The sequence below is a fragment of the Hipposideros armiger genome, unplaced genomic scaffold (genome assembly GCF_001890085.2).
Source record: "Hipposideros armiger isolate ML-2016 unplaced genomic scaffold, ASM189008v1 scaffold_128, whole genome shotgun sequence".
NCBI lineage: Eukaryota > Metazoa > Chordata > Mammalia > Chiroptera > Hipposideridae > Hipposideros > Hipposideros armiger.
Window position 1 is genome coordinate 2,946,317 of NW_017731478.1, and position 11,681 is coordinate 2,957,997.

Genomic DNA, 11,681 nt, shown 5'->3' on the forward strand with positions numbered 1-11,681 from the left:
AAATATGTACATGTTAGAAAAATTGGCACCCTAAGAATTCTGGTTTACCTTATTGTAGCTGTTACTATTGCCTGATTGGCATTTAAAAAATTATTTTCGGGGCTGGCCGAGTGGCGCGTTGGTTAAGAGCTGGCTTGGGGCGCCAGCTCTGAGCAGCAGGGCCCTGGTTCAGATCCCACATGGGGGCCAGTGACACTGCCCTCTACAGCTAAGAATGGTGAACAACAGCTCGACCTGGAGCTGGGCTGCTGTGAGTTGCTGGCGACAGCATAGGCTGCAGCCCCTGCTGCAGTGGGCTGCCATAAGCTACTGTGTGTGGCTGGCAGCCAGCGTGAGCAGCCGGCAGCCTGTGTGAGCTGCCAAGAGCCGCTGTGAGTGGCCGTCCAGAGGCTAGTGACCAACCTGCCTCATCTGGGAAGAGCACAATGATAATACCAACATGGACCAGTGAAGCAACGTCCTCCACAACTAGACTGAAGAATGAGACGACAGCAACTTGTCTGTTCCCCTTCCCCCGATTCCTCAGCGCTGTTCCCCTCCCCCAATTCCCCAATAAAATCTTTAAAAAAAAATGTATTTTCAATATAATCAGTGGTATAGTAACAGCTATATACAATGTCAGAGAGGTAGTAGATTGGGGGACAGTTATCACTTTGTGAGGGGTATAAATGTCTTAACCATTCCATTGCTTTGTACACCTGAAACTAATTAAAAAAAAGAAATTATTTTCTATTAATAGACCATTTTAGAACAGTTTTAGATTTACAGAAAAATTCAGCAGATAGTAGTTTCCATTTACCCCCGCACACATCCATTTCCCTATTAACACCTTACATTGACATAGTAACTACTTGTTACTATATAAACAACCCTTATTGATACATTATTATTAACTAAAGTTTCTAGTTTACTCACATATCCTCGGTTTTTACATAATGTCCTATATCTGTTTCAGGATCCCACCTAGGACACCATGTTACATTAGTTGTCATGTCTCCTTAGGCTCCTGTTGGCTGTGACAGTTCTCAGATTTTCCTTGTTTTTGTTGACCTTCACAGATTTGAGGAGTACCATTCAGGCATTTTGTAGAAAGTTCCTCTTTGGGTCTTAGTGGCTTTTTTTTTTTTTTTAAGTTATTTACTGGCAGCTTACTATAGGTTAGTCATTGTTTGAGTCTTTGGGGACACAGCAGTGAACCAAGACATTTATAAACAGCATTTATAAATCAGTGACATTGACATGGTTTCTGCTGAGTGTGTGGGTGCTGGTGGAGTGGTGGGCAGGCATTGACTTTGTGGGGAGCTCCCAGGGTTATTATATTTTTTTGCTGGGTTAGGTCTGGCCTCTAACCCCCTACAGAGACTCCCCATAACGCTGGGCTAATATGGCTCCTTTGTTTGGCCACAGAATGTCCTGAAGGAGCATGCGGACGACGACCCCAGTCTGGCCATCACTGGGGTCCCTGTAGTCACTTGGCCAAAGAAGACTCCAAAGGTAAGATGCAGGTTGCCTGCAGCTGGGGGACTTGTTTCCACGGCCTTTCACATCTCCTGTGAGGTGAATGTCGGCACCTTTTCAAGGGGGACTCCTGGGAAAGGGCACCCAATTAAGATGGTTTTAGTGATTTGCTCATTCCAAGTTTTTGGTTTTTAAAAGGCATTATTTTCTCTAGTCGTGGAAACTGCAGGCAGTGCCCCCTGGTGGTCACTCAGGAAACTGCGGGGAAGAGATGCCTCACCTTTTTCTGTCATTAGGTGAATTTTCTTGCGCTCCTTGCCTCCCTCTCTGCTTTCTTTACTTCCTTCCATCCTCTGTTTTACCGTCTTTTGAAAGTAACTTTTTTCTCTTTGTACAACCAATTGATGCTCACCACAAAAAAAAAGTCTAATCAAACAGGAAAGGACAAAGACACAAGGAAGAGTGCTAGTGACAGCTCTAGAACTTACCGGATCTGCTTGTTTTGCCTAGTCCTCTCCATCCCTTGTAGTATTTAGACTCCAACAACCCTGTGGGGTAGACACTTGTGACTCGTTTTACAGATGAGGACACTGAGCCTCAGAAAGGTGAAGTCGCTTGGTAGGGTCACTGGGCAGGACGTGAAGGACAGTCTGATTGACAGCCGAGACCAAACTTTCAACCAGTGCCCACTTCAAAGCCCACCGTCCAGCTAAAACCAATAACATTTTGGTGTGTCTCCTTCCAAAAGCTGTGCTAGGGTGGGATATCAACCAATGGATTTACCATCCATCAATCAGTCTATGTTCAGCTTCACCATTTTCTTGAGCAACAACCTTCCCTTCCTCGTTGGTAATGGGGGTGTTCCATATCTGCTTCGAATGGTTATTGTGAGAACTAAATGAGATAATGCATGTGAAGTCCTTAGGACAAGGACTGACCCATGTTTAGTGCCCTTTATTATTATTATTATTATTATTACTTAGCTGAGCCATCCTGCAACCTGTTGGCAGCTCAGCAGCAGCTCAGCTCGAGCCGGGGATCGAACTGGTGACCCTGTTGCTCAGAGCTCGCACTCTTGAGGGAGCTCTTAACCAACTGAGCCACTCGGCCGGCCCTGGTTAGTGCTCTTTAAATGTTAGTTGTAACTGAAGCAGCCTCCTCATTGATGGGTATTTTGCTAATGTCTGATTTTTTTTTTCTTCTATAAAAACCATTGTGAGGAATATTCTAGATCTGTGCTGTTCAAAATGGTAGCCACTAAGTCGCATGTGGCTACTGAGCACTTGAAATGTGGTGAGCCCAAATTGAGATGTGCTGTAAGGTGTAACATACACAGCAGATTCCAAAGACTTACTCTAAAAAAGAATGGTGTGAAATACCTCATTATTTTTTATGTGGTTGCATGTTGAAATTAGGGTTGCCAGATTTAAAAAAAGATGCCCTTTTAAATTTGAATTTCAGATAAACAACAAATAAAATTTTTAGTGTAAGTATGTATTACACGGGATTTACTTATGCTAAAAAAAGATTATTCGATTATTCATTGTTCATCTGAAATGTAATTGAGTGTGCTGTATTTTTATTGGCTAAACCTAGCAACCCTAATTGAAATGATAATATTTTGGATATATTGGTTAAACAAAATGGATTATTAATGTTAATTTCACCTTTTTTTTTTACCTTTTTAAATGTGGCTATAAAAATTTTTTTTAAATCCATATGTGGCTCACATGATTTCTATTGGACAGTGCTGTTCTAGATTATTCTTTTCACTTTTGTTTATCTCCTTAGGGCATATTCTTACATGTGGAACTGCTGGGGGAAAGGGCACTCATTAATGGTGGGCACTGGATTCTAATTTCCTTTGAAGCTTAGCGGGAATTTTGGTGGCAATAAGAACGGAAAACGATTCACTTCCCTGTCTTTTGCCTTTAGTTCCCCAATCCGTGTGGGGTTTTATAGTCGGCATTCCCCTACTTAGGCAATAAATATAAGTGCCATTTATCAGACCACAAACTGTACTTGCAGCTTAAGCACCTTGAAACAACCCAGCCAGGCCCCACAGCTGCTCTGAACCTGAAGAGGAAACCGAGGCTTTGCCTCACTGCCTGCTTCCCTCTTAGCTGACGGATTGCTCTAGGGGAGAGATCAGGGTTTGCAGACCCTGGATTTTTTTCTTTTAAGCTGAGCCATCCTGCCCCCTGTTGGCAACTCAGCGGCAGCTCAGCTCGGGCCGGGCATTGAACCACTGTTGCTCAGAGCTCGCATTCTCGAGCGAGCTCTTAACCAACTGAGCCACTCGGCTGGCCTGACCCTGGGCTTTTAAAGAAACAAACTCTACTACCTACTACCCACTACCCACTGTCATCCCAATTCATGGAGGGGTCCAACTGAGCCTCTTTGGGGGAAATCACTTCAGGACTACAGATGTGCCCTGTCTTTTGTGCCTGAGACCCTCAGTCCACTCCTCAGGGGCTTTAGGCATTTTTTTTTAAAAGGAAAAAAAAAGAAAGAAAAAAAATCAAACCTTTGTCCCCCTTTCTTCAAAGGCCTGGAAACAGGAAGGTGACTTTTGGAGGAGTAGCCCTTACGTAAGATTCCTGTGGAGAATTGGTTATAAGCACTGGTTTGTCCACGAGTGTGGCATGGTGGGAGGCTGATGGGAAAAGACTGGGTAGAAGGGAGAAGGACAAACTTTGAACATTTCAGCAACACTTATGGGGTACCAGTTTTGTTTTTTAACACCTATAATAAAACAGTTATAATTCCCATACAATACACTTCTCCTTGAGTGTACAATGAAATGTTTTCAATATATTGAAAATATTCAAAGAGCTGTGCAACTATCACCACAATCTAATTTTAGAACATTTTTGTACCCCCTCAAAAAAAAACTCATCAGCAGTCATTCCAGTCTTACCCCAAGCTTCCTCACCCCTACACCCCCAGCCCCTGGCAACCGCTAATCTACTTTCTGTCTCTGTGGATTTGCCTATTCTGGACATTTCATAGAAATGGAATCCTACAGTATATAGCCTTTTGTAACTGGCTTCTTTCATGTAGCATAATATATATAGTAGTTAAATATACATATATATATGTATATTTAACTTTACTGGGGAACAGTGTGTTTTTTCTAGGACCCATCAACTCCAAGTCAAGTTGTTGTCTTTTAATCTTAGTTGTGGATGGCGCAGCTCAGCTCCAAGTCCAGTCGCCGGTTTCCATCTAGTTGTGGGGGGCGCAGCCCACCATCCCATGCAGGAGTTGAACCAGCAACCTTGTTGTTAAGAGCACACACACTAACCAACTGAGCCATCTGACTGCCCACTGGCAGCTCAGCTCAAGTCATTGCCTTCAATCTAGTTGGGGAGGGCGCAGCTCACTGGCTCATGTGGGAATCGAACCAGCAACCTTGTTGCTCAGAGCATGCGCTCTAACCAACTGAGTCATGGGCTGCCCCGAGCATAATATTTTTAAGTTTCATCCAACTTGTAGCATCTGTCAGTGCTTCATTCCTTTAGATGGCTGAATAATATTCCACTGGATGGATGGACCACATTCTGTTTATCTATTCATGTGTTGGTGGGCACTTGAGCTATTTCTACCTTTTGGCTATTGTGAATGATGCTGCTGTGAACATTCGTGCACAGATTTTTTTGTGAACATACGCCTTCCTTTCTCTTGGGTAGATACCTAGGAGTGAAACTGACTCGTCAGGTGGTAACTCTATGTTTAACTTTTTGAGGAACTGCCAGACCCTTTTCCAAAACGGCTGCACCATTTTCTGTTCCCACCAGCAGTGTATCAGGGTTCCAGTTTCTCCGTATCCTCACCAACACTTATTGTCTGTCTTTTTGATTAGAGCTGTGCTAGTGCAGCCTTTTTCTTTTTAATTTAGTTTATGTTTTCTATCACTTATTTGAAGTTTATGAGTTTGCAAGGGACGCCATAACTAAGTACCACAGACTGTGTGGCTTCAATGGCAGAAGTTAGTTTTTTCTCCATCCTGGAGGCCAGAAGTCTGAGGTCAAAGGCGCCCATTGACAGGATGCATTTCTGCTGAGGGCTTTCTCTGGCTTGTGGATGGTCATTGATGCTGTGTCTTCCCATCTGCTTTCCTTCCCGTGTCTGTGCCCTAATCTCTTCTTATAATGACATCAATCACACTGAATTAGGGATCAACTCTAACGACCCCATTTAACTTAGCCCTTTAAAGACCCATCTCCAAATATAGCCCCATCCTGAGGTCCTAGGGGGTAGGGCTTCAGCATATGAATTTTGGGAGGACATAATTCAGCCCATAACATTTATTATAAATTATTTCAGAGCCACAAAAAGATATAAATAATAAGGAATACCATGGCCCTCTACTCAGCTCTAGAAAACAAATGATTGCAGTCAGTACAGCCCAAACCCACCGGGTGTTTCTCCTCAGTGTATGTATGTGCCAGTCTCTAGACACAGTTTTTAGATCTTACTGAATCCTTACAGTGGGGCAAGGAAGTGAATAGCAGTCTCTCCATGGTGCAGTGAAAACTGGGGACTCAGAGAGGTCCTCTGGTATGCTTGGGGCCACACAGCTTGTGAATAGTAAGGCCTTGCCCCTAGATCTGTCCCCTGCTGTGGGGAACTCAGTGAAATGTGGAGGGAAGGGGGGAGGGGAGGCTCACTGCTATGTTTATGCATTTCCTGGCCGGTGGGGTTAAAAAGTTAACGGAACGGAAGAAGTGAGTAAACGACTGAGTGCCTGGGCCGCCTGGGGTCTCTGGATTCCCAGGTTTGCAGCCGGCTTCCTCCCAATTTGATGCAGGTTGGGTTGAAAGATCAAGGGCGCTCACTAAGGCTGTCAGGATGCGAGGTAGGGAGCGGCCCTGGGCCTGGGTCACGTTACTTAACAAGTAATTAATGATAAATGATGATTAGCTAGAAAGGCTTTGATCTCCCACCTTGCCTCCTGGAGAACCAGGTCCTTTTCTGGAACTGATTAGGTGCCGGGAGGTCATTTCTGATGTGGTGTCTTTCAAATCAAAGATGCTACTGAATCGCCATCCATCACCATTCAGCCGATTGGCTGTTTCCACCAGTGGTGATGGATTTGTTTGATCCGACTACATTCTGGCCGCTTCCTTTTATAACCAGGTGGCGGGATTTGGGGGTGAGGGGGTGGGGGCCCTGTCTGTGACCTTAGAACCCAGCCGAGGGAACTGAGCATATTTGAGGCCCGACCCCTGACCTCAGTAGCGAGTGGACCTAATTCTCACCAGCCAGACACATCTACCCTGGCCGGCTTGCTGGTCATTCACGGAGAAGGAAACTGAGGAAAGGAAGGGAGGCCGAGCCACAGCTGCCTATGCAAAGGGAGCCTGTTAGAGCATCCTGCTTCTTAATCCATTATCTCTAGTGGCCAAGACAGGCTGCCACTTGAATTTTAATTATTGGCAATTTTTTTGGAGTGCAGTAGCAGAGAGGCTGGAGTGCGTACAAACAAGTACTCTGACGGGGGACGTGGGGGACAGTTCTCTTCAGCAGTTACTGAGTCAGCTTCCTGATGGGGATGCTACGGGGCCACCCAGGAACCACAGAAGGAAGCGGCATACGCACACCTGATGTGTGTGTCACCCTCGGTTCTGCTTTGTTTCTCTTCCCCTCCCTCCACCGTTGGTCACTTAGATCTGGGAAGTCTGATAAGTCTAGTGTCCCTTGGGAGGGCACACAGCCTTTCCCTGAAGGAGACGCACATGATTCAGTAAGAGAGGCCCCCGTGGACTTCCTGGTCCTGCTCTTCTCCCAGTTCCGGTCACCGCGGCCATGATTCAGTTGAGGGTGTAGAACTGGGGAGGGGGAGGAGGACAACGACGACGAGAATGGCTGCCATTTATGTTGTCTAATCAGGCGCAGGCGGCTTCCTGGAAAGGCGGTGTGGTCCGATGAAGACGAATCCTCAGGCATCAGCTTTACCTGGGGAATGTGTCAAAACAAATACAGCTTCCTGGGCCCCACCCCGGACGGACTCTGTGATGTGGTGGGTTTGGGGTAGGGCCGGGGAATCTGCACTTTCTAAACACTTAGCAGGTAATTCTCATGCACGGCTAGGGGGAGCGCTGGGGTTCGGTGCACCTGGGGATTGAATCCTGGCTCTGCCGCTTATTAGCTGTGGGGTTGTGGGCGAGTCTGAGCCTCAGTTTACTCATCTGTAAAAAGGGCTCATAACACCTTTTCTGCAAGGTTGCTGTGAGATGCTGTCTGTAAAATACCTCGCTAGTAGGCCATCAGTCAGCGATAGCAATTATAATTTTTCATAATTATGGTTCATAAGTAAACATTGACCCTGAATTTGCCTTCCCAGAAGGCTAGTGATTTTCTCAATAGAAATAGAGGACACAGAAGGAAGAGCCGGAAGCAGGAGAAGAGGGTGAGTAGGTTAGAGACACTTCCCACCCCTGAGTTATTGGCTGATACAAAATCTTGATCTCCAGCAAGGCCCTGAATGGCTAAATTTCCCTAAAGTAGTCACAGGTTGTGCAGAAATGGCTGGTGTTTTCTACGAGGGAGCTGGGTTAAGAAAGTGCTTCTTCTTTATCCCTTTCTCCCTCCCCTGAAGGGAGAAGGCCCTGTGAGCTGGGGAGGGTGACTGTTACCTTAGAATGTGCCCTTGGGGGTTTGAGGCAGCTGAGGCCACCAGCTTTGTCACTGGGCCGGGATAGGAGGAGAGAGTGTCAAGGGCGCCAGGCGTGTCCAGTCCTTCCAGCCTTCTGTGCGCAGGAAAATTTGGGAGAGCAGCCTCCGGGGATGGGCACAGGTGATGCTCAACAAGCAGAGAGGGAAACCACGTGAAAAACAAGCTGTGAGACCTTTGTCTGGAATCCCCAGGGCTTTCCTAAGTGACAGCTAAGTCATTTGTGGAGTTTGGAGTCCGGCAGGTTCCCACAAGTGCAGCAAAAACCTCTGATAAAAGAAAGCTCATCCTGAACAGAGTTGTAGACAACCTCATCAACAGGAAAATCCAGTTGAAAGAACATTGTTGGTGGTTCCGGGATGCCACCATTTCTTACAAGCTGCGACCCAGGTCTCTGGCTGGTTTACGTGAGCTCCGATTCCAAAATTTCTTGGTAGCTGAACCATATGACAAGGATCCCAGCAGAGCCCCCCCCCCTCCTTTTTTTGTGGACCGAACTGAAACCAGGAAGTGGATGGTTCCAGAATCATACCAAGTGAGCTCTAGGCAGGACAGAACAGCAGTAGCCTTGCCTGCTGGCTTTTTGTAGGAGTTCTAGCCATCTTCTCCGTTTGTCTTCACACTGTCTTCCCTCTGTACGAGTCTGTTTCCAATCTCCTCTTTTCATAAGGACACGAATCACTGGATTGGGGCCCTGATTTTAACTTCATCACCTCTGTAAAGACCCTGTGTCTAAATACGGTCACCTTCTACTATATGGGGGGTTAGGACTTCATCATATGAACTTTTGGGAAAATACAGTTCAGCCTATAAACTTGTTATCAAACCTTCAGTGACTCGCCATCTTCTTTCAAACCGTCTCCCGAACCCCTATCCTGGCCTTGAGCGCCCGAGTCCCCACCTGTAGCCCTGCCTTCACATCTCAAGATGTCCTCTTGTCTGAATTGCAGGGGAACTGAATTATGCCATATTTTCCATTTACTTGCCGGCCGCGGTCTTTGCTCATACTGTTCCTCTTTTGGGAATTCCCTTCTTATCTCCCCACATACAAATTCTCCACCTCTAGGCCCAACCTAATTCCTTCTTCACCAGGAACCTTCCTGAGCTGGGTGTTTTCCAGTTGCACCCCCACAGCCCCTCTCCAGCCTACTGGGGCCAGTTTCCTCCCCATGCGATCATTGCAAGTTGGTGGTTTCCTTCCATTGAAGACCACAGCTCCTGTGGCCTCTCCAACATTTCTCTCTGTTTCTGGTAACTGTTCCCACCCCTAACCCATGGGCCAAAGGGAGGTAATGGCTTGTCGTTGTCAACGAGGCTCAGGGTGCATCACCATGCCTTGCTGGTTCCTCTAACCCTCCTTACGCTCTGTAAATTGAGTCTCTGTTAAACTCTTCTCCTTGACCTGGTGGGAGGCTGCCGGGGTGCCATCCATTTCCTGCCAAGATCCTCGCTGATATACTTCCCCAATTTCTCTTTTCACTGGAGGTCCACATTCTATTCTGCATTTTCTTACATATCCACCCTAAGCCTCCTCCACTAGCTTATTGAGACTAGACCTCGTCTTATTGTTTCCTTATCCATTTTTGTATCCTGTCATGCGTGATTGCTCCCAGATTGCATGGGCCCAGGAAATGGTTGAATGAATGAACTTGATAGCAAGATCTTCCCAGAGCTTCTCCAAGATGAAATTAAGTTCAATCAATTTCAGTTTCTTTGGCCTCTCACCTGCTCTCCAAATGCCTTGGAGTCCGCTCTTTGGTGAGAATAAGGTTCCCTCCTTAGACTTTTGTGTCCCAGTGCCAGCTAACTGTTGAAAGAATGCTAAATATTTAGAAGAGTAACTAAGATGGGCTCCTTGGTACTACCTAGACCCTTTTCGTCCCTCAAATTTAGGCATCCCCTTTTATCCCACGGACTTAGAAAGATCTTATCTCACCTGGACTTGTTCAGCCATCATCTGTATCATTGTAGAACCACTTTATTGGAACTTGAAGACAGCGTTCAGCTGAAATAACCTGTAATTAAAGTCTGAAGTCCAGAATTTCTTTCGTAGCCTGATAACCTGCTCAGCTGTCTGTTTAATAACGCCAAAGACAAATTCTTGGAAAGCAATCGTGATACTGAGAGCCCCTGCCTTCAGTGGAGTAATTAGAAAGCTAGGCAGGCACTGTAAATGATTCCTTTATCACGGTTATATTTCTGAAACAATGGCATATCCTTCAGACAATTTTTTTTGGGGGGGTCAAATGTCATCGCGTATTTCCCATTTTAAGGGGGTGACCCTTGATCACTGACACTGGGAGTAAGTTGTCATGTTCTCTCCCCACCCAGTTCTCTATAATTTGGCTTTGTTAGAAAGATGGATGTGTGTGCAACCAAATGCTGTTGTCAGGTCATCTGTTCTCCAAATTCAGGTGATCTAGAGGGAAAAAAGGACGTACTTAGGTGAAAATGTTTGCATTGTTTCATTTTCCTTCATGTGACAAGGTGGGAAGGTATTTTTTGGACAAAGAAAGGAGGTAGGAAGTGAAAGCTACAGTAAAACCTGCTCTAACCCACTGACCTTCTCCGCCAACAAGTGTAGATGACTAAGCAGGAAAGCACGTGCAGGAGTTCAGAGATAATCTCACTTATAAAATTGATTTTTTGGGAGAGAGGTCCTATTTAGATTCATTTCTTTATCAGTTAATGTTTAGGGGACAAAATGGCGAGAGAGGACTGGGTTTGGGGCCACTGTGGGAGGCTTGTTGGTTTGAGTGTTCCCAGTTGATTGATTCTTCCAGAGAAGGGTGTTGTTTCGTTTATTTCTTTTTATCACTTTTTTTTTTTTAAATTGGGGAATTGGGGGAGGGGAACAGTGTTGGGGAATTGGGGAAGGGGACCAGACAAGTTGTTGTTCTTCAGACTTCATTGTAGAGGGCGCCAATTGCCATCTGGCTGCCTGTTGGCAGCTCATGGCGTCTAAGCTCAAGGTGCTGTGTTACCATGTTAGTTGCAGGTGGGTGTAGCCACCATCCCACGTGGGAGTTGAACCAGCAGCCTTGTTAAGCGGGTACTCTCTATCCACTGAGCCATCCGGGGGGCCAGCTCAGCTCAAGGTGCTGAGTTCAGTTTTATTTGCGGGCGGACATATCCCACCATCGAATAGGCAGTCTTGTTGTTAGGAGCACGTGCTCTCAACAGCTGAGCCATCCTGCCACCTGTTGGCAGCTCAGTGGCAACTCAGCTCGGGCGCAGCGTCACTGGTCCATGTGGGAATCGAACTAGCAACACTGTTGCTCAGAGCTCATGCTCTTAAGCTAACTCTTAACCAAATGAGCCACTTGGCCGACCCCTATCACCTTTTTAAAAATTATTATTAAAGATTTTATTGGGGAATTGGGGGAGAGGAAGAGCGTTGGGGAATCGGGGAAGGGGAACAGACAAGTTGTTGTCCTTTTGTTCTTCAGTCTAGTTGTGGAGGATGTCACTTCATTGGCCCATGTTGGTATTATAATTGTGCTCTTCCTGCGTGATGCAGATCGGTCGCCAGTCACTGGACGGC

At 46.1% G+C, this 11,681-nt stretch overlaps 1 protein-coding gene across 11 annotated transcripts in view; it reads left to right on the forward strand.

Annotated features, from left to right (window-relative positions):
* KDM2B (lysine demethylase 2B) overlaps nucleotides 1–11,681 on the forward strand; it is a 123,006-nt gene that overhangs the window by 65,833 nt on the left and 45,492 nt on the right. For all 11 annotated transcript variants that reach the window (XM_019649018.1, XM_019649015.1, XM_019649013.1 and 8 more), the window contains one exon: nucleotides 1,408–1,494. In XM_019649018.1, coding sequence (XP_019504563.1) covers nucleotides 1,408–1,494 — 87 coding nt within the window. The remainder of the gene's footprint in view (nucleotides 1–1,407; nucleotides 1,495–11,681) is intronic.